General features: G+C 39.6%; 1 protein-coding gene across 1 annotated transcript in view; it reads right to left on the bottom strand.

The window, feature by feature from the left end:
- Nucleotides 1-24,240, bottom strand: part of LOC124555208 (neural Wiskott-Aldrich syndrome protein-like) — a 95,670-nt gene that overhangs the window by 37,362 nt on the left and 34,068 nt on the right. Inside the window, exons 7-8 of the mRNA XM_047129058.1 lie at nt 19,030-19,330; nt 13,578-13,759 (exon numbers count right to left, since the gene is read on the bottom strand). Coding sequence (XP_046985014.1) covers nt 13,578-13,759; nt 19,030-19,330 — 483 coding nt within the window. The remainder of the gene's footprint in view (nt 1-13,577; nt 13,760-19,029; nt 19,331-24,240) is intronic.

The raw sequence follows: 24,240 nt of genomic DNA, 5'->3' as shown, positions 1-24,240 counted from the left end.
AGATGCAGTCCAAGAACAATGACCAGGAAGACAACATGAAGTGATGCTACTCCAGATAATGCCTGCCCGCATTTTGTTAGACTGACAAAAAACACTACACACGAACTGGATTGGAAAGTCTTCCTGCAACCACCTTATTCACCCGATCTTTTGCCCTCACATTTTCACCTTTTCTGCTCTCTATCAAACAACCTTCAAGGAACTTCCTTGCTGGGTGAAAACATGCTCTGAAGATGATTTGACAATTTTTTGCCTCAAAGTCACACGATTTCTACAATCACAGAATATAAAAGTTACCCCAGCATTGGCAGACTGATGCAAATAGTGAAGGACAATATATTATTGATGACCAAAGTCTATGTTATGTGTATCTGTTGTGTTTATTAAACTTGTGGAAAAACACTATGAAATTATGCACCAATCCAATATATGTGAGAATAAAGGTATCGTCTTTTCAAACTCATCATTTACTCTAACACCTTAATTCCCATTTGCATTGTAGTTCCTAGGCGAAGAGACGTGTTATTCCCTGCAGCTCACTATCCCTTTACTAAACTTCAGAGTGGTGTTCGGTTATGTATTTATAATGCATTCTCCTAACAACTTAGTGTTTAGCTGATTGCTAAGTTGGGCAGCACTTTTTGTCTTGAGCAGTAATGAACCACTTCACAGTTTATTAATGGATTTTAGTGTCTCTGCGAGTCCCTCCAATGCTTTATTAATGCATAAAGGTGATTGTTCATCAAATGTATTTCCTACACATTTAATTACAATGAATGTGTTATTCATGACAGGACATGTAGAGGTAGCAGTTTCTCTAGTATTGACAGAGGTCTCGTGTGGACCAGCCACACAAGGCCTCTTTGTTGTATGCGCATTACTACTACCCAACGGACCACTTGAACTGCTGGGAGTGTTCGTAATTTATGTAGGACCCTTTAGTGTACCACAGCAGCTACGGAATGAAGTGTCCAGCCACAAAAAGCTCTGCTTATCTAGGTAAGCCTTATATAACTGGAGTGTGGCGTATGCCCCATACATTATAGTTTGTGTTTTGCCTCAACACCCATCTCTCTCATTGGCACAGAGCACTTCTTGGGGTTGAACTTATTTTTTAAGGTTTGTACTGTCCATATAATCCAGGATTTAACCCAAGATTCATGTGACAATGTACCACCACCACAAGAACAGCCCCAGTTCAGAGCCCCCACATTCATCAAACCTCTATCCAGCCAACAAAGACTCAGCTCCCTAATGCACTCACTATTTAAGCATGACTTAGGAGACAAATGTGGCTTATCAAATGCCATGGATGTGCCTTTCATGCCATAATAGATCCCAGGAACAGTGAGGTATGGTCCTCTTCACAGATTTAGTCTCATTTCACCTACAGGAGGCTGTTCCAAAGGTGCCCCAAGAACCAGGAGTGCTCCAGAGCACTCAGTGCAGTGACTCTGAAGCCTGAGAGGTGGGGGAAATTGAATTCACTGCCCCCGGGTTCCATAAAATCTTAAGAAATGCAACAATCTGTGTTCAACAACAGCTATGGTCCATCGCAGAAAGGCTATACCTCAACTTGAAGATACATTTCTATTTATTGATGGGGGAAGGGAAGGGGGCATAGTGCCTTGTATGTCACAATGTAGTTAATTCTGCTAAGAAGTACAACATACAGTATCATCATGCAATTCTTCACACAATGCATTCTGGGCCAAGGTATAAGGCAAAGTACTAAGAGAGCTAGTAGCCAAGCTTAAGAACAACACACTAGGAGACATAAGTTTAGAACAGAATTCTCAGTATATAAGTTACATAAACATGCATCACGAGTTCATTTACTGTAACATGTTTATAAATTTTTAGGTGAATGACACTGAAGAAAAACAAAGGAGGCGGCAGTTCAAGCAAGCTACAAAGCTGCTCACATTATAGCAACAAGTTGCAATCTGCTTCAGTGGGACCTCCCATAAAACCATATTCATCACCTGCAGAATCACATCCTATCAATGTCGTGCCTCACCAATCCATGACTAGAACTTGGCAAAAGCTATGCGACTACGCCGCCAATCTGCAGCTGGCTATGATACACGTACTTCTCAGTCCATGCAGTCAGCATTGCCACGGAGCCGACTTAAAGGACATTTGCACCAATCAGTCACTCATTCTATTTTAGCCTAATCTAGTGTGCCTGTCCAGTCTAAGCATTGTCATTCAGCCTCTGTAACTATCGTGGATATCCGACTTGTATTGTCTCAAGAACTCACATTGGACATTGTTCTGGACTTGCCGTTATTCAAGTTAAGTTAAGTATTTTTTTTTTAACACTACATGTGGGTTTCATTCTTTTGATTTTCTGTCACAGAATCCACCGACTCCTTAGCATCCACCAGCTGGATGACCACACATCTGGCGACATGGGAAACACTATCTTCGGTTGCTACCTGGTTCTACTTCTCACCAAACAAGCAACTGGTGACGATATTTATTGTATATTTCTTGCAGGACTGTGTTCACCTGCTATGCCTGCCTGCTACATTTCTTAAGTATTGTAGTACGTGTGTGTTTCAAAACATTAGCTCTGCAACTGACCCAATGTCTCGTGCTTCACAGAGGCTGTTCCTTCTAGTGACTAATTCACACTTTCTTGCAGCACTGTTTAGCGGTTGTGCTATACTTCTTGTTCAGGTGTTATTTTTGTGCGTTTCAACACAGCCAGTCCACCACAAGAACTGTCAATAACTCAAGATTGTTCTGTTTCAGGCGTAGCAGCTCATGGAAACTACGACCAGAATGCTTGCAGCGCAAGCAAACACAGCAGCACTGTCACAGCAAGCAGCAACTGCTTCCATACTGCCATTCCATGCATCTGATTCTACATGAAGAATGGTTGGAGTACCATTCACAACTCAGCTCAATCCAACTCATGCTTCACGGCGCGCTACATTGAAGATAGTAAAAGACAACCTTATTTTCTTGCAAAATTTGGAGTCTTCGTTCACCGATTCGCTAGCAAACTGGTCCCCAGTACCCGCCCTGAAAGTGTTCCTTATGATGGTCTCATTGCTCCACTCGATAAGTATTACGATGAGCAGATTAACGCGACAGCTGCTTTATGCAACCCAATCAGACACATAAGCAGTGGGTAGCAGATTTCAAGGACTTACACATCATTGTCAAATCAAGTGTGAGTGTGTACACTACTGTAGAGATGCCATTATTAGGGACACCATTACTCAAAATGTGTCAGATTCTCACATACACAGATTCTGAAGTATCCTGAGCCTAGCTCGAAAGAAGTTTTGGAACTAGTGGAGCATCAGGGCTCTTATGATAATGCAGCGGTAGACTTTGACTCTGCTCCTACTTGTGCAGTACAGAGAAATGGTACGCCAGTTGTGCCTGTAGTTCGTGCACTGTGGCAATCAAAGTCTCAGCCACAGCAGGATATAAACAAAACCATTGTACTGTGCAGCAGCATAGTGGAGTTAAATTCTGTCCTCAATGTTTCACAGCACATTATCATCAGGAATGCCCTTGTCGTATGCTAAGTTTTACCACTGTTGCGAGCACACTGAGGTTTAATCTGCTTGCCTGCAGAAATGCAAGTCCAACAAGCACTCTGTACATTCTCCCATATCTCAGTCAATGGATATCAATGCAATATTTTTAAGGCCAAATAGTGATTCTAGTGTTGATCAGTACACGTCAAGTGCATCAGTGAAGAAGCCACACACTTCTTCCATCCAGTGTCAGACTAAGGAATCGTTTGTCACTTTGCACATTGCCAAACACAAAATAAGCATTCAATTAGGCACTGGTGTGTCTGTGACTTTGTTGTTGGATAGAAGCATATATGAGGCACTGTGAGCACAAGCGGACCAAGCCACACTTTTTGTGCATTTGAGGTACTGACATGATGTGATAACAGTATACGATTATTACGCATTGCCTGTTGATCTGTTCATTTATCTGAAGGTTTGTCTCATTTAGCAACATACACATTGCTGTTGCACTCAACTGTCGATAAATACCATTGAGAGCAGGAGTGGGCTATGCATCATAGTCAATTTGCACTCTGTGCTCTCCATCCACTGTCGCTGCGTGTGATGCGAGCGAACGAAGAATTTGTGTATTCAAGCGTGGAGCAACGTATTGGGCCAGTGAGCAAGTGGAAGTGTATGTCAGTTGTTCAGCATGGAGGCCCCTGCGAAAAGTGTGGAGGAGCAATTGCAAGTTTAGTTGTCGTGTTCCTTTCTTTTGTTTGTGGATAACACTGTCGAATGTACACTAACTTGCTCATATTCAAAGACTCCAGAGGTATCACGAACAGTGACTGTTCACAAAATGCAAGTTGTTTTCCATACGAAAACACAATGAAATACAAACAATACTTTATTTATTGCTATATTGTGTAAGAGAGTAATGATCACTTTTAATGTTATGTGTACGACGTTCTAGCGTCCGCCGAGTTGTGTTGTGCAATTGCTTCACCTGTGGATACCAATGCCCATGTTGACCATTACTGTCATGTAGTTAATATTACGTTGAGGGACGGATATTTTTATTACAGAGATGTTTGCGTCAGATGGGGAAGCGCCGGGAGAAGCGAGAGTGAGCACGGCTGCAGCAACAACTTCCCCAGAGGATGTACCAAAGACAAACGATGAAGCCGTGAAACAGAGCTGAGGAAAGAAGTGCCTTAGAAACAAAGATTAATGGCTTTGTAATGCTAGGAAAGAACTGAGAGCTCCAGGTCAAGAGCATGCCAACCGTAAGGGTAACGTTGTACCTCGAAAGCAACTGCGGACAATCAGCGAGTGTTCGTGTGGTATGAGAGCCACAAAAACGTCAATGAAGAACGGCAGGAACGAGTGTTCAATGAGTTTATCTCATTTTATTTTCCACAAAATTTTTTACGAGTACTGCAATTTGTCATTTCATCCACCCGTGCCTGACTTGTCAAACATGCAATGTTTTGCAGGTAAAAATAACAGCTGCCAATAATGATAAGGAGAGATGGGAGTTAATTGCAGAACGTGAATTCCATCAGCAAAAAGCTGAGTATGCACAGGCAGGTTTACAGAGTGATACTTTGCTTAGCAAATCAGATGGTAATGTTACAGTGATAACATTTGATTTGATGAAAACTTTGCCTACACCAGTCATCTCAACTGGAGTTTGCTATTACAAACATCAGTTGTGGACATATTGCTTTGGCATCCACAGTATGCACAATGATGATGCATACATGTTTCTGTGTAATGAATACATTGAGTCGAGGGGGCCACAAGAAATTGATTCTTGTTCGCTGTATTTCATATGCAATTTTGTCAGGGCTGAAAAACTAATTATGTACTCTGATCAGTGTAGAGGCCAGAATAGAAACATAAAAGTTAATGTACTGTGCCAATACATTTAAGCAGCTCAGAGTTCTCTGTGAAGGAAACATACCATAAATTTTTAACAATTTTAACAAACATTTTTGGAACAGTGATTAAACTGATGTCAGTTGACATCACAGCAACTGAGAAGAGTGCTCCACCTGCCATCTTCGAAGGATGCCATAGGTCTGATGATGGTCATGTGATATGACAGAAACCAGTCACCTATGTTCTTGTAACATACGTGGTGTGATTAAGACTGAATTTTAAAAACAAAAAATTTCATAAATTTTTAGTTAGTGGACACTCATACCAGCCCAGGATTTTGGCTTGGTTCAGAAACATAAAAAGTATTTTCCTAACATTTACCTTCCTGAACACTGGAATGATGTGGTAGTGCCAAAAAAGGAATTGGTTCAAGGTAATCAATATGAATGAGGAATATTTACTCTAAAGAAACATCATAAGAAACATCCTAAATCGAAAAATGTCTTCTGACAATTGTAAAGTACAATGGTCGAACATACAGTGGCTGCAGTTTGAAGCAACCAGCGGATTCAAAATATGGTATAAATACTCGAACCAAAGCCAAGAGCCATTTCAGGACATTGATGTGGCCAAACAAACATCCACATGCATCAGCAATCTCGAATTGCTTTATCCTAATGGACATGCAATAACAGAAGCAAAAAAGAAGGATCTGCTCAGTTTGCTTCCATATGTACCACCACTTCATCATGATTTCTACAAAAATTTAAAAGTGTCTTCAAATGCTGTAGAAACATTGCATGTGGATGATTTTGAAATGCAACATAGTTGTTAAAATTATAGAACCCAATGTATAATGTTACATGTAATCTGTACAATGTATAATAATAATGTATAATATTGTCACATGCAATCTATGATGGACTTTGTGCAATGAACAGCATGAATAATCAGCATACTAACGGACCTGTCATTGAGAATGTTCAACTACTCAGAGTGAAAACGGACTAAGCCACAACAAAACTACTAATATTCTACTATATAATTAATGTTTGTAATGTATCTATGTCAGAATATTGTTCAATAAAACCACAGTTACATAGTATACATGTTAAAAGGCTGCAATACATCACGGAAAAACATTCTTTGTGAGCCCTTATTATTAGGCCTGTTTCCTCCATATTGACTTCCCCAGGGTTAGTCCACTTGTTCTCTCAGTGCCTCATATGAACTATTAGGCAAGCCCAAACTACATAAGTTGTTTGAGCTTTCTAGTTATGGTGGACATGACATTCCTGTACTAGGTATTTGTACAGTCTACCTGCCACGTTTTGTTACAATACTAAGACAGTTTAATTCACAGTTTTGTGATCACGAGAAAGTGAAAATATTTTTGGTAGGGCCTCTTTAGATCTGTTTGGTCTGCACATTCAAGAATATGTTCTGTGAACTCCTCTGTGCATTTATACAGGGTAGCTGAACTTCGAGCTGAATTTAGTGACTTTTCCAAGGTAGCCTAGGGAAAGCTAATAATTTTGAGGCTGATGTTACTATGAAAGACAACGCACAACCATAGATTTGCCAACCATGGCCCATCCCTCACACTATCAGAAAGCAAGTGTCACAGAAACTATTATCTTGGCAGGACAATGATATGATTTCTCCTGTAGCGGCCCATCAGTGGACATCCCCATTGATGATAAAGAAACCTTCACAATAATTACACCTATGTGCAGATTTCACTGCAACGGTAAATCCACAGACTGTGACACTTTTTCTTTGCCACAGTCTGAGGAACTCATGGACAAACTTGGTGCAGGCTAATTCTCTTCCAAGACTGATCTTTGCAGTGCTTATTTGCAGCTTCCCTTAGATGAACAGTCACAACAAGGAGTTTTTCATTTCTCTGGTTGCCCTTCCGCAGTGTATCTGCACCTGCAATTTTTTAATGTTACTTGTCACAGTCGACTGCTACAGTTCCTTCTCGTTTGAGCTATTTGTGTGACACTGTAGTTTTGGATCGTACTCCAAATGAACATCTTTACAGTCTCAGGAAATCACACAATGGAAAATCCAGAATCGATCTAACAATATTATGAAAAGGAAAGTTGCTACTCACCAAAGAGTGAAGAGACCGAGTCGCAGATAAGCACAACAAAAAAAACTGTCACCAATAAACCTTTCGGCCAGTAAGACCTTCATCAAAAATAGACCCCCCCCCCCCCACACACACACACACACGACTGCAATTTCAGGCAACTGAAATCAAGCCGCCTGTGGTCTTAGTTGCCTGAGACTGCAGTCGTGTGTGTGTGTGTGTGTGTGTGTGTGTGTGTGTGTGTGTGTGTGTGTGTGTGTGTGCGCGCGCGCGCGTGTGTGTGTGCATGTCTGTCATCTATTTTTGATGAAGGGTTTACTGGCTGCAAGCTTTATTTGTGACGTCTTTTTTTGTGCCTATCTGTGGCTCAATCTCAAGAAATTGTTTCAAGCGCTCTCAAGTGCTGGATTAAAGTGTCCAAGACAACTGCACCTCCTTTCAGACTGAGATTGAATATTTTGTGTTATGTCTAGACAAGACAGCCTAGACACAATGAGAGGAAGCCGAAAGGCACGCGCTAAGCCAAAGCAGGGTGCGTGAGGTCTGAAACAGGATACGTAATGAAAGCTATAAAGAAAAGTACGTAGCTTCTGGAATACTTAACTTTAATCCATCCTTTTGGTACAGCTGGAGATTGTGGCGATACAAGTGAGACTCTTTAGATACATGCAATGTTACTAATGGCGCCTTGCTAGGTCGTAGCCATTGACTCAGCTGAAGGCTATTCTAACTATCTGCTCGGCAAAGGGGCGAGGCTTCGTCAGTGTAGTCGCTAGCTACGTCGTCCGTACAACTGGGGCGAGTGCTATTCCGTATCTCTAGACCTGCCTTGTGGTGGCGCTCGGTCTGCGATCACACAGTGGCGACACGTGGGTCCGACATGTACTAATGGACCGCGGCCGATTTAAAGCTACCACCTAGCAAGTGTGGTGTCTGGCAGTGACACCACATTTAGGATATGTCATCAACAGTCAGGATTTCCACCCTTTGCAGTCCCACTTAACTGCCACCAGGGATCTATCAGCTGCTTGGAACATCACTGAACTCCAGGCTGTCTTGGGTGAACTAACTTATTACATTTCATTCATTCCAAACACTATGCAGATTGCAGCTCCACTGCATCAACTTCGACAAAAGAATGTCCTGTTTGAGTGGATTATGGAATGTCAAATCACATTTCAGAAACTGAAAGATGCTTTATTGAGCGATCACTATTTGGTTCATTTTGATCCCACCAAGCAGGTCATGCTGGCATCTGACACAGTCCCTCTTATGGGATTGGAGTTTTTCTCTCACACAGGCCAACTGCCTTTGCATCTAAACTCTCAAACAAAGCGCAGTGTACGGAAACTCTTGCTATAGTATATGGGGTGACCAAATTCCACTAATACTTATATGGCAGGAAATTCTACTTGGTGACGGACCCCAAGCCTCTCACCTCATTGTTCAGCCCTTCAAAGCTAGTCCCACAGCGCAGGATCGGTTTCTGTGACTCTCCATTTCCCACTGTGAAACTGTGTACAGGCCAACGATTAGGCACTTGAATGCGTGCACCCTTTCTCACCTACCAGTCAGCACTGATTCAGCATTTACACCACAGCTGATTCTTGCTTTCACATTGATGTCCAGAACAATGGAACACTTGATGGTTTGCCTATCAAATACCAATGGATAACTCAGGCAATGGCTGTGGGCCCCAGTCTCAAGATTCTGTTGCAGTACCTCCAAATCGGTTGGCTACATACCATTAAGCAGATTAGTGATCCAGTCATACAATGTTATTCCGCACTTCAGCACAGCTCATCGGTCCAACAGGGTGTCATCCTCTTACACGCAGCCAATGACCAGTTCCATCTCACTGTGCCACGTTTTCTTCAGAAGGAAGTTCTTCACCTCCTTCATCAAGTCCATTAGGTGGGTGACAGGCCAGACCCACAGGCAAGCTTCTGGTATGCTGATCTGAGGCCTGTTGTTTCCCACTAACGTGCAGGCACCACCTGTGCTGCTTGTGGGGGCAAATTGGTGGATTTTCATGATTCATGTGTGGACCTAGGACTGTGGTGCATGCTCAACAGGTCACAGGCTACTTGTGATTAATTTCAGGAGTTGCAACTGCACAACTATGTTGTACAGAGCAGTGTTTTATAGGCATTTTATTTACTGCAGTACATTTTCGCACTTTTTATCTTAAAGAGAAAATATGGAATATGCTATGAAGCAAACTGTGGCAGCAGTGGCTATTTGTATGCTGTGTGTTCATGTATAACTTGAAAGAAAAATTAAAGAAAATGGGTAAAAAAAAAAAAAAATTGCCAAACGGCAACATTCCAGATCTGATTCAGAATCATGGGCATTTCTCTGAGAATCATGGAGATTCACTATGCTAGGAAGAGGGCATTCTTGAGCATTTGTCAAGTACTGTAATGCATAATAACTGTAAAATAATGGACATAACACAATTATACAGATAGCACTAGTATCACACCCAAGGTATAAAAGGGCAGTGCACTGGCAGAATGTCATCTGTACTCAGGCAATTCATGTGAAAAGGTTTCTGACATTATTATGGCCACACAATGCGAATTAATTGGCCTTGAATGTGGAATGTTAGTTGGAGCTAGACGCATGGGATGTTCCACTTCGGAAATTGTTAGGGAATTCAATATTCCAAGACTCACAGTGACAAGAGTGTGCTGAGAATACCAACGTTCAGGTATTACCTCTCACCACAGACAACACAGTGGCTGACAGCCTTCACTTAATGACCAAGAGCAGCAGTATTTCACAGAGTTGTCAGTTCTAACACTGCCTGAAATAACCACAGAAACTGATATGGGACATACAATGAACATATTTGTTATGACAATGCAGTAAAATCCAGCATTAATGGGCTAGGGCAGCAGACAACAGATGCAAGTGCCTTTGCTAACAGCACATCACCTGCAGCTCCTCTCCTGAGCTGATGACCATATCGGTTGGACCCTAGATGACTAGGAAACCATAGCCTGGTCAGATAAATCCCAATTTTAGTTGGTAGAGTTCGAGTGTGGTGCAGACCCCACAAAACCATTAATCCAAGTTGTCTCCAAGGCACTGTGCAAGCTGGTGGTGGCTCCATAATAGTGTGGGCTGCGTTTACATGGAATGGACTGGGTCCTCTGGTCCAACTAAACCAATGGAAATGGTTATGTTTGGCTACTTGGAGACCATTTGCAGTCATTCATGGCCTTCATGTTCTCAAACAATGATGGAATTTCTACGGATGACAATGTGCTATGTCACCGGGTCACAATAATTCGTGATTGGTTTGAAGAACATACTGAGAAATTCAACTGAATGATTTCGTCGCCCAGATCGCCAAGCACGAATTCCATAGAACATTTATGGGACATAATTGAGACATCACTTCATGCACAAAATCTTGCAACTGCAACACTTTCACAGTTATAGACAGCTATAGAGGCAATATGGCTCAATATTTCTGCAGAGTACTTCCAACGATATGTTGAGTTCGTTCCACATTGAGTTGCTGCACTACATCAGGCAAAAGAAGGTCCAACACAGTATTAGGAGGTATCCCATGACTTTTGCCACCTGAGTGTAGTACAAGAAACATTTTATTGGTGCTCACTACAGTGTTGGTTTATACAACTCATCCCCACTTTAATGTTTCTTCCAAGAGACCTACACCTTTCTGAGATTATTTCTGACATTATTGAAGGTATTTTAAATCTGTCTTTGAAACTACAACAAAATGCGAATTTTTGTCACCAAATGTGTTTTGTTTCACAGACAAGGTACATCGTGGTAAAACTGTATAAGTTTCTTGATGTGGTCATTGGTCCATCGCCTCCACTATACTTATAGCAATTAAAACTTGCTGTCACCTAACAATCACTCATTCCTCAGTGACGAATTTTGAGTATCACCTGTATTTCTCTTGTTGCCATGTTAAAAGTTGCTTCTTTTGTCAAAACGAAGCAGAGTTTACATGTCACCTTGCTAACATACTAATGCAGTTGCAAATGCAAAAGAATCCTGAAACAATGGTTTGTTAAATGAGGAATTGAGGACAAATCAGGTCAAAAACTTATGAAGAACCACATTCTCGGTATAAAAATTAGCACGTAACTCCTTCATTTGTCTTGCTGCAAATCCACAGTAATTCACATTTCACCAGCTATAGACGACTATTAAAAAGTTACACCATTCCATTGCCAAAGTCTACAGTTACTCACATATCTATCACGGTAGATAAAAAGGTCCACGCGTTTATGATATGGAAAATCTACCTGCTCTTATTTCGATATCCTGAATCATTTATGATATTTGAGAAACATAGTGAATATTCCATTCTCGTGCATGCGTGAGCGGGAAAGTGAATGTGCTATATACAACCCATTTTCTTGAGATTGGAATTAGGTATGTCAGCTAAATTTCACACACAACAATATATGGTCTAATATGCACCAAACACAAATTCATAGCAACCCCTATTTTTATTACAATGCATTCAAATTTCAGACAACGTGTTACTTACATGGGAAATCTCAATGGAACTATGACCATTATCAAAATGATATGCACTTCATCATGAAGTTGACATATAAAGCTATAACTAAATTAAAAACAATTTTTTTTAGCTGAATAGTTTCTTTGAAATGGTGGGAGAGTGATTGTAGTATAGCTGACATTAGTGCACTGTTCTGCCACAGTAGCACATCAGCCACCAGCTTGCCGGAAGCTCTTGGACTTCCTGAATCAGGCGTGTGCAGAAATCTGCACGTGTGTATCCACTGTCAGGCTGGATAACCAGTTCCCAGAACTGTAGGTAATGGTCTGAATATGGGGGTGTGGGGGGTTGCAGGTTTTCAAGAATCCTCCAGAAATATCCATGGCCTGTCACTAAAATCCACTCGTGTGTGGCCAGTTACTGGGGCATTGTACACACTAAGCAGCTCTTCGGGCGCCACTGCATTTGAGCCAGTATGGACACGCAAAGAGAACAATTAACTTCACAATGTCTAGCGTGTGTGAAGCACTACACTGCTCCTACACAAAAATTTTTCAATTCGCCCAAGCCCAGTGCCCCTTGGAAACATTTGCATATTGACTTTGAATATCCCTACTGGCAATCCTGTTGGCTCATCGTGGTACACACCTTCAGCACATTTCCATTCATGGTGCCTGTGCACTTCACCACAACAGTTAGGACTATCAAGATTGACGTCAATCTGCTCAAGCACATTACGACAGCACTGTTCTACCTCCATCCAATGGTGAAGCAGAACGCTTCATCAGAACTTTCAAGCAACAGATGAACAAGTTACAGTCTTTCCACAGACAAGATCAAGCTTTAGTGTTCTTTCTCTCGTCCTACCTTTCTCAATCATGCATCAGAAAACCTCTGGTGGAACTGTTACAGGAAGGCCGAATAGGACAATGCTTTAGCTGCTGCATTCTCTGCAGCCAGTGGCCCATCCCCACAGCGCTCTTAGTTTAATGTGCATAATTTGCTCTTTTTTTTTTTTTTTAGTGTTTTTGGCGATCAAAGGTGCTGGGAATGGGGCACTATCACCAAAGTCTTAGTCTGCTCATTAAATGTGTACAGGGTCCTGTTGGGCTGCAGAAATGACATCAGAATCAGCTTCGTTTGTGTGGGGTGCATGATCTTGTTGCAGGTTTTCCATTTGCACAGTTGGTGCCCAGAGCAACTCTGTGGCCTCAGCCACTTTGCCTCTCTTGACACACACATCTTAGGAGGTTTGAGGAAAACCATAAAAAACCTCAATGTGGATGACTGGATGGGGATTTGCACTGAAATCCTCTCAAATGCTGGTCAAATGTCCTACAATTGCTACACATCTTGCTTATAAAATAAGGGCTGTTATTCACCATTTTAAACTGATTACTTGAACTATTTTGAAATTATATATGAAAAATTTTGGTACTTTGAAAACAGGTAATTACTGTACAGAAAAAAATTAAGATAAATTTCACACAAATATCCCACTAAACAAAGTGAGTACAATTATGTGTCGATATTCCTAATGTAACACTGAAATAACTTGTTCCCACTAATAAGCAGATAAAAAAGCTATCAAACTTGCCTTAAGTGTCTTTCCTGAGCGGATTGCATCCATAAGAGCTGCTCGTTGATCTGATCCAGTTGAAACAGGGGGTGCTGGCACAGTTGGTACTGGTGGTGGCAATGGTGCTGACTCAAACATTGGGGGTGGTGGAGGTGGAGGCGGGGCTGGAGGTGCCTGTGGGGGACATGGTGACGCTGCCTCTGAAACACGAAGTAAGAAGCATTTATTTCACTTGTTTCCTAATGCATCAGAAGTTAAAGAACATTTCTAGTTGTCCATGAATTGATAGACTTAACCAGTATTCACCACTATTATTTTCTGCAGAATTCAATATGTATCTGACAATCACATACCTGAAATGTTTTGTAATCTTATTCTCCATGTAATAACCCAACTTTTCGTATGGGCCAATCGGGGTTTTTAACAATACAGCCCATTATAAGACTTGGTGGGTGTCCAACAATGTATGGAACTGCATGGGGTTGCACTTATTGTGCTTAGCATTTTATCTACATCCACCTGACTATTCTCCATTCACGCATAAGTGCCTGGCAGAGGGTTCATCGAACCACTTTCACACTATTTCTCTATGGCTCCCCTATCAAACAGTGTGAAGGAAAAACAAACACCTAAGGTAAGAACACACTGAGCAGGAACTGCGCTGTAGCAGAATGGCATGGCATGACATGGCACTATTTGGTATACTGCATTTGAATTGCAAATTTTGTATGTATTACGCAGCAAATTTTGTATGTAAGTCATTTGGCAACCTCCAAGCAAAATGGACAAAAGTGATATTGATGTGATGATAATTTCTTTGTTATGTGAGGAAGAAGGCTATAAATTTATATATGTGAAGACTGGCGACCTTGGAAAGAATAGCGATATGGGGATCTTTTCATGGTCAGATTTAGGAACAAAACTGAAGACAAATACCTTGAATACACCAAGCCCAAAAGAATTACCAGGCACGAGAGTTCAGCTGCCTCATATGATTGTTGGAAACAAAGTTCTTCCATTAATAACTTACTTGATGAGACCTTATCCTCGTACACCATTACATGACCAACAGAAAGAAGTACACAGTTGCAGTCATTACTTTACGATTTACTATCACAAGATCTGTTTCAGTCTGGAACACACAGAGAAAATGATCCTTGCCACTTGTGTCTCACACAGATATGATACTGTGTTGCTTGACGATGAAGAAACTAAAGAGATATAATTATGAACCTTCCTCATATAGGAAGCAATTTCATAAATAGTGCTATCCAGATACAGAATGGATTCAAAGATTATTTCAATTCCCCCCAAGGCAGTTTGGTCTAGCAAAAGACAAAGTAAACAGGGGATATCATTGAAGAGAAAATAAGTAGAAAAAAAATTTAATAACAAGCATGTAGCTACAAAAAAATAAAGAACTAATCATCTATTTCACAACTTTAAAAAATTGTAAATTGTAGGTATTCATAAATTATGTTTACTGTCATTGCCTTGGTAATTTCTTTTGAGATGTTGCTTTTTTTGCAACAACTACTATAATGTTCATTTTAAAGGTCATACAAATCTGGATATTCACTTATACATACAATGAACTTTTAACTGCCTACCACCATTTTGGTAAACAAACTTTCATTTTGCATCTCAAAAGAGTTATGATTTGAATGATGTGCAGTGTTGTGACACTTACTGTTCTGCCCCAGTGACAATAAAATTAGACAATGCCACACAATGCATCGCAGTTGTCCTGTTCATCAACTCTGCTTCGCAGTGCTACACTGTGCAGTTCCACTGTCGCATATTGCTCAGAGCAGTCTTTCTTTTATACCTTTTTGTGCGAGCTTCGATTTCTCTTATTACAATGATCATTTCTCCCTATGCATGTAAGCATCAACAGAATATTTATGCATTCAGAGGAGAAAATGGCAATTGAAATTTCATGAAAAGATCTATCTGCAACCAAAAAAGCCTTTGTTCTAATGACTGCCACCCCAACTCAAGTATCATATGTGAGACACTCACTCAGCTATTTGCGACAGTTCAAAACAAGCTGTCCACCTTTGAACTTTTTCAATACTCTCCATCAATCCAGCTGGTAAGGATCCCGTACCACACAGCAATACTCTAGCAGAGTACAGGCAAGTATAGTGTAGGCAGTATCTTTAGTGGACTTGTAGGATCTTCTAAGTGTTCTGCCAATGAAGTACAGTCTTTGGTTCCCTTACCCACAATGTTATATATGTAATTGTTCCAATTTAAGTTGTTCATAAGCCATAGGTATTTAGTTGAATTGACAGCCTTTAGATTAATGCAATTTATTGTGTAAGCAAAATGTAATGGATTTCTTTTAGTACTCATGTGGATGACCTCACACTTCATTATTTATGGTCAACTGTCAATTTTTGCATGATACAGATTGTGTCTAATTTTGCAATTGGTTCTTCTCATGATCTAAGAGGGCTGCTCAGATTAAATATTTATGAACATCAGAAACAGCAGAGGACCTATACAACACTTTCTTGGGAACACCAGATATCATTCTTTTTTACTCAATGACTTTCCATCAATTACTATGAACTGTGACTTTTCTGACAGGAAATCACAGTGAGCATGTAAGTTTGATGCCACCCTGATGGCACACTGTTGTCATGTACCATCTATTATTTGCTTACACTTTAGCAAAAGCCCTGAGTGCTTCAGATACTGCTGAACAGACTTCAGGAACTACATGTGAAACTTTTTTTTAACCATAAAAAATTTGAACTACGTGCTTAAGACAAATTATACTGCTAGACTTTTCAGTAATTGGCTTTGTATTTTTCTCCCTGTTACTTTGAGTAATCATCAAAACTTATCTAATAAAATAAAAGGCAAGTTGTATAACGTGGGCATACAACTTGCCTTTGTGAAAAAACCTAAAAATGGCAAAACCTGCAATTCTGTCAGAAATGTTATTGCATCAGGTCCCTGGAGTTTCTGAAAAAGTTCAGACAAACCAATTCTTTTCTTCTCTTGTACAGAAGTATTTGCTTCACAAGTGAAAATGGATTAAAATTAGAAGTAGGAACAGGGAAACAAACATGAATCAAGGAACAGACTAGAGTGGAAGGCATAATTATGACTGAAATTAAAATGAAAAGAACTGCAAGAAAATGTATCCAGGTAAATGGATGAGTAGCTTGATTAAAGATGTTCTTCGCTGAACTTCATGCTACAAGGAACAGCATCAATGCACACAACTAAAGACGTGAATGGAAAAGTCTATAGAGTTGGCCATAGTAGTGGCTGTTAAATGGCTGAGCTGGTAATCTCAATGTGAGATCCATGTGCGAAGCAGTCACTTGCAGCTCTCTGGAAACTCCAGAGCTGAAGATTACTAGCATTAACTGCAATTATTCTTTAATTGTGGTTTAACTTTAGTGCCAACAGACTTACTCTTTGTTTTATCAGCAATGGAGATGTTATCATACCCAGCCAAAGACTACATTATACAGCACAAATGTCAAATATCTGTAAAAATGCCTCAAGCTTCTAGAAACAATACAATAGGTGTTTTTTTTTTTTTTTTACATAATCAGAAACAGAAGATGGTAAAATAGGGTAGCTCAAAAAGTCTCATAACAGGCAGGTGACTACAATTTATGAGAAAATGAGAGACTACAGAACAAGAGCCTTGTGTTTTTGTTTAAAGTTGTCAGTATTTTCACCCCTTATAACACAATCTTTGGCTCATTTGAGACATGCTGTCCTCTCATGTATTGACAATATTTTTTTCCCCCCCACATACATATGACACAGAATCATGTCTGAAATTCTTTTATAATGGAAGTGGATTACTTTGCTCCAACCCGTCAGGTATGCCACGTATCTAGTACTGTCTTGTAAACGAGTATTTTGAGTGCTTGTGGAGTTACAGATGAAAGGAACAGCTAACAGGAAACCAAATGCTGGCACTACAGAGAGACTTGAAATTAAACTGAAGACAGAGTTGCAGTATGGCAGTTAATTAGGTATGACTGGTTGCACGAAAACTTTAGAGTTTGCTCAATCAAGGAATTGTTTAGAAAAATGAGAAGTCTTTTCACACTTGCTGATTTTGACCTTAAGAATAATAAGTTGTTCACATCAATAACTTAAGTATATCAAAATCAGTTATTTTTTCTTAGCCATTTCAAGTAGACAACATGGGGTGTCCTCCAAAGTGTTATTGCCATATTTATCTTGTACAGAGACAGTTTCAAACAAATATATCTGTCTTACTAACATCCCCTTTCACTAACCACAACCTTTTCAGAATGTATATACATTAATTTGCCTTGTGAATGTAAAATGATACACTGCACACCATTGTGATCTATTGTACAAACATGTAACATGGAACTAACTAACTAACCAACCAACCAACCAACATTTTGTGAAATAAAGTATTATGGTCTCTAAATGTCACTGATAAAAGCTGCTTCACAATGAAAATATATATGTTATAGCAAGAACAACATGATTTATGGGACATAGTACTTTATAGAGCATACATCAGCACATATCGATGGTGGCAATGAAATTCTCTTACCTCCATCTGTCTGTGAAAACCCTCATTTCCTGTAGTTATCAAAGAGAGATTTGAAAGTACATGGATTCCTCTAATCTGTCAATAACTAGGCATCTATTATATTGCTACAAGTGTAACAACTTTACCTGTATCACTTTATATATTTTTAAGAATCTGTTTTTGCTTCACCTGTAAAATTTAGCAAAATGGAGTTATGCAGTTTTCACTGCCTACCATCGACATAAAAGTTCCTCAAACGTAACCAAAAAAAATAGGAGTTTGGCTAACTGACGTATCAAGAACATACTAATTAAAGCTATGATTTGTATCTATCTAGCAGCACTAACATTGTCATAAAGCAGCTCAGAAACTGTACCCAGGGTCTGCAACATAACACAATGATTTAAACCTCAAGATCTTTTCTCTTGACCTACAGTATGCATCAAAGTCAAATATGCACTGTTGTTTAAACACACTGATCCAACAGGGCAAAAAAAGTTAATTCTTATATATTTGCCCCAAATGCCATGTCCTGTCCTGGAAGTGAGGCTTGGTGGCTCAGTAAGCAAGAACCAGACTACAAAGGCGAAGGTCCACAGTTTGATCCCCAGTCAGTCCTAGGGTTTTTTCCTTTCACAACTTCTTTCACATCCAGCAATGGTTTGACAATGTGGAAAATGCAATGATGCACTGTGGTTTGGAGGCCATGTTAAGCTGGATGTCCCCCCTATAATTGGCTGGGCCGGCCACTTCAAAATTCAAAAGAATGCAGGGGCATGTGACTTCCAAAAGGACTGTGCATAATAAAACACTGTGGCATTCAAAGAATCCTCCTCCAGGTTAGTGACAACTTTATCTTTACATGCTATAAATAGAATTTTCACAACAAATTACGAGGCTAAGCCAGTATAAATATAGTACCTGTTGTCCGTACAGGTGCTGGTGTAACTCCTCTCAACTGTTGTGGTGGAGGTGGAGGTGGCAATGGTGTCGATCGTGATGGGGGTGGTGGTGGCGCAGATCGTACTTGAGGTTGTACTGGAGCTACTGGTGTTCGTGCAGGAACAGGTGGTGGCACAGCTGCTGGTGGTGGTGTTGGAATTGCTGCAGGTGGTGTCACTAACTCCTCTTTAACTGCATCCATGCCACCATGGCGACTGATGAAGTCATAGATGAACTCTCTTGTTTCACGGTCCTGCAGCTGCCTATTTGACACACCAGCCTGAAAATTAATGTTGTGTTGTATTAGCCGTACCGTAAGAAACCATAACTACAAAATGTAATTGTTCATGACTCCATTCTGCAATACATAAATATAGTGTGGCCTAAATAAGTTAAATTCGAATCCATACATATCAGTTTGCAGATACCTAATTGAAGCTTTCCCCATTTAATTAGCACTTTGATGGCGGAGGCCATTCATTGCATCATAAGTGCACCACACATCAGGTGTCACAGACCGCTATAGCAGTATGTCCAACATGCAAATGTTGCATTAAACTGTAGTACAAGCTCTTGAGATTCCTGCTCGTTTACTGCTTTGCTGTGGCTGATGTTCAAGTCAATTTGATAACAGTACTTGATGTTCAAGTTAATTTGATAACAGTACTACTGATCTAAATCTTGCCAAACTTTCTCATTTGTTCTGAACCAAATACATGACATATCAACGTAAAATACACAACTTTATTCTTAAGTCCAATGACAGCACTACTGTCACTGTCTAGTGTTATTTTATAGCTTTCTGGAATCTGGATAACTGGTGCTGGGCATAAACAATAATATGGCTTTACTGAAGTCTGGCACAAATCACAGACAATTAACATCAGTGAATGTTCTGGGATACCTCTTTTACACCACAGTCAACATTTCATACTTCATACACAACTGGAGTTAAAAATCTGTCATTTTTTTCTGGTAAGAATGGTTAGCACACTAGCTCTAGTCATCCACAGCAGTAAATTCGATCTCAGGTCACATTCTGAACCTTTTATGAGAAAATCAATTATGTGTCTCAATGCAGTGTGTCAAACTGTGATACAACTCTATTCAACTCACTGCTCTTCAGAAATCAGCCATCGACTACGAGCAACTGCTCTATTCTGAATTGACCGATCCAAATAAAAACTGCCTTTTAAATAATAATCTGCCATTCTACTAAATAAAAGTCAGGTTTGATGTAATGTAACAGACAGTTTCGGGCACTACACAAAATTGCTTGAAATTATCTGTCCCTTCTACATCAATATTTTTACTTGTATCTGCTTTCCCAGCTTTCTTAGTGTGCTTAAAGGTTTTGAATTTGATTTATCTTCTAGAAATTATCAGCAGCTTTACAAATATGTACTGAAAGACAGAACAACCTCTTATTCACAAGGACACAATAGGTTTTGTGTAAATAGCTAGCATCATGGATTCAATTAAAAAATGAGGAACAATCAAAACAACAAAGCCTGGCTGATGCGAGAACACAGTTCACATTAATTTTGATAATTTTTTTTTTTTTTTTTTTTAGAAAAGCCTTTTGAGGCAATTGATGTATTTCAGTCAAAGCAAGAGGTCAAAATACCTCAATTCTAGTAATTAGTTTTAGTTAAAAGGTGTTTTTAGTTGCTATTATTTAATTAAAATGTTGATAACTTTTGTAATACTTTGCCCAGACAAAATCCAGTTTCAGTTTCACAATCCTCTGATCAAAAGGAATTACTGATATACATCACAATAATATGGTGTTTTATTTTTTAATTTTTACATTTTTCCAATGATTTTTTTATGTTTTCAGCCCTTTCACCACCTTTCAACCTGGTTCAATCAAAATATTATTAACACAATTTGCATGCGATCAGCTTTAGCAATTTGTGTAAGACTCCCAAAATCATTTTAATGCCATCAGAATTCCTTAAATTTAATTTGAGTCATAGGACATGATTTAATTCAGATGTGGAGCCTGTCTAATGGCAAGGCAATGATGTCATCAGTCACTAGAATGAGGTAATAAGCCCCAACCAAAGTGTAATGGCGCTTGGGCAGTTGTGGCAACAGTCTTGACACAATACAGACAGTGTAGGAAGAGGACATTTTGAGAGCTACAAATGTCAAATGTGCACACATTTCCAAGATGTCACTGTTAGATGGCAACAATGATTCACTGATGCAGCGAGATACTTCAGCAGACTGATTTCGCATAATTGTTTATCTACAAAAAATTAAACTTATGTTTGAAGGGTTTGTGGATTCCTTAGAAAGCTAAAAAACACCTCAGTCAACATAAGAAGCAGTGGACCTGCAACCCTGGACAACAAATGGCTACAAGATAAGTACATCTACAGGAGTCATCTATTTGGGACTCTACATTATTAGTGGGGGCTCGAATTAATGCCATTTAAAATAAACCATAGTTAGATCTCTACAGGCTTCAGCACTAAAAGCCTAATTGGCACATTGTTATCAAAACAGGCACATCAATAATTATTTTAAAAAAAACTGGTGGTCAACTTCACATATTATTTATATAATTACCATTAAGGAATCATTAGAAAACTTATGATAGACTAATGAGGACAGCTGCATCAGAACAGTCTTTGGACAAAATATGATGACCACAAGGACGACGACGACGACGACGACGACGACGACAACAACAACAACAACAACAACAACAACAACAACAGAAAAACCATAGGATTTACATCACATTATTTATGTCATGCAATGTTAGTTATAATACAAATCAATGAAATTTAAGATTTGTTTATATAATGAGAAGGAAACATATTTTGTAGCACCACAGTGAGCTGGTATAAAGCCTTCATCACTAAAATATCTAATCATAACCATTTGATGCATTTCTTAGGCATCCTCTGCTAACCTGTTTCAAAACACATCCAATAACTATTCATACTATGTTTTGAAGAAAGCCTACGTCCCATCTGCTGTCTCGCCTTATTGTGTACACTTTCAACAAGTGACAAAGCCAACAACCAGATCAAGAAAGTGGTGGTATATGCTATGCTCTGAAGGAGGCTTCATCCTTCCAAGAAATACAAACTGGAACACAGCCTATGAGTGTTCTGAAAGCTCATGTATTTCATCTCTACAATTTTCATATGTAGCACTGACTTCACAGAAGGGTTTTGTTCTTATTAATTGACTTCATAGAAAGGATTTGTTCTTATTACAAGATGTACAACTTTGCTTCCACCGTTTGCTGATAGGTGGTGACAACGGTAAGTAGTGGTCAAAAGAAACAGATTGCAGATGTCAGGCAGTAAGCTTTGACCTTGGTCAACATAACCTCGTTCAAACATTAGTCTATTTGTGTTTGCATCATAAAGTTGTTCTTGATTGAAAATGTGAGTTTACGAGCCTAATTCTCATCATTTGCGAGAGGTGTTACTGTTTTGTTTCAGTATGAAGCAAACAGCAGCTGAGTCTCATTGAACGCTCTCAAGCACGTATGGTAAGGACGCTATTAGTGAAATAACGTGTCATGAGTGATTTCAACAATTCAAGAACGATGATTTTAACGTTGCAGACTGGCATAGTGGTGGAAGAGAGAATGTTTTCGAAGAAGCAGAAATGGAGACATTGCTGAGTGAAGACATGTGTCAAACTAAAGAAGAATTGGCATGATTAGTGGGAGTGGCACAGTAAGCCATTTCAAAATGTCTCAAGGCTATGGGCATGATTCAGAAAGAAGGAACTTGGGTCCCGTGTGAGCTGAAACCAAGAGACGTTGAATGGAGTTTGTGTGTTTGTGAACAGTTGCTTCAGAGGCAGAAACGGAAGGGATTTCTGCATCGCATTGTGACCGGGGACGAAAAATAGGTTCATTACGATAACCCTAAACGCAAAAAATCTTGTCAATATCCCAGCCATGCTTCCACATCGACAGCCAAACCAAATATTCACCGCTCAAAGATCATGCTCTGGATCTGGTGGGACCAGCTCGGCATCGTGTACTATGAGGCATTAAAACCAAGTGAAACAATTACAGGTGCTCATTATTGAACGCAATTGATGCATTTGAGCAGAGCATTACAGTGAGAGGCATGATAAAGTGATTTTGCAGCACAACGCTTGACCCCACATTGCAAAAGAGGTTAAAACGTACATGTAAACGTTAAAATGGGAAGACCTAGCCCACCCGCCATGTTCTCCAGTCACTGCTCCGTCTGACTATCACCTGTTTAGATCAATGGCGCATGGCCTGACTGATCAACACTTCCAATCTCATGAAGAAGTCACAAATTGGATCGATTTATGGATCGCTTCAGAAGATGAACGATTTTTTCGACACAGGATTCGTACACTGCCCAATAGATCGGAGAAAGTAGTGGCCAGTGATAGAAAATACAATGAATGATACATGTGTAATCAATTTGTTTAATTAAAGCCTCAAATGTTGGAGAAAAAAGGGGGGAAGCAAAGTTGTACACCTTGTAATTATCAGTTTCATCATCAGTTGCCTTACATAGCATCCATTTCTTACCCTCCCAATGATTCATGGTGCTTTTTCATTATCAAAAACTACATTACCTATCACAAATGATTTACATAGTATCAGTGAACACTAACAGTTCATCAACTTTGTGTTAACTGCATACCAGGACAAGCAATGAGTGAATAATACAATTACTATTTAATGCTCTGCAAAAACTATAGTCCAAACACTGTTAAAAAATTACATATTTGTATGAAAAACAGCACACAAAGCAGAGCTGTCAGCAAAATAAAAAAGTTGATGTTGAAGCCTTTTAATGCTGGCATGGTACATTTAATAATCCTACGAAAGAGAAACTATTCAATGTACCCATATGTTGCTGATCTTCATTGAACTGTGGCTTTTGTTGACTAGGAGGTATAATAGGTCACTCAAGTCTTGATTGTGAGAAAGAACACTGTTTTGTTGTATAGCCAATATTTGACTTGTCTGTCTCATATGCCAATCTTTAAGTGCACTATTGCACATTTGCTTGAGCAATTAAAGAATTTTCACAATAAATTGTTGCATTAAGAAAGAATTCACATTTTTGCTTCCAACAGAATAAAAAGTTAACACCGTAAAACTCTTACGAGACCATCATGCGCACTTATAACAAAGAAGCTTAATTCCTGCGCATTTTTTGTGAA

Source organism: Schistocerca americana, chromosome X (genome assembly GCF_021461395.2).
Source record: "Schistocerca americana isolate TAMUIC-IGC-003095 chromosome X, iqSchAmer2.1, whole genome shotgun sequence".
Classification (NCBI taxonomy): domain Eukaryota; kingdom Metazoa; phylum Arthropoda; class Insecta; order Orthoptera; family Acrididae; genus Schistocerca; species Schistocerca americana.
The sequence above is the reverse complement of the archived record's forward strand: the minus strand, read 5'-3'. Positions and strand labels throughout refer to the sequence as shown.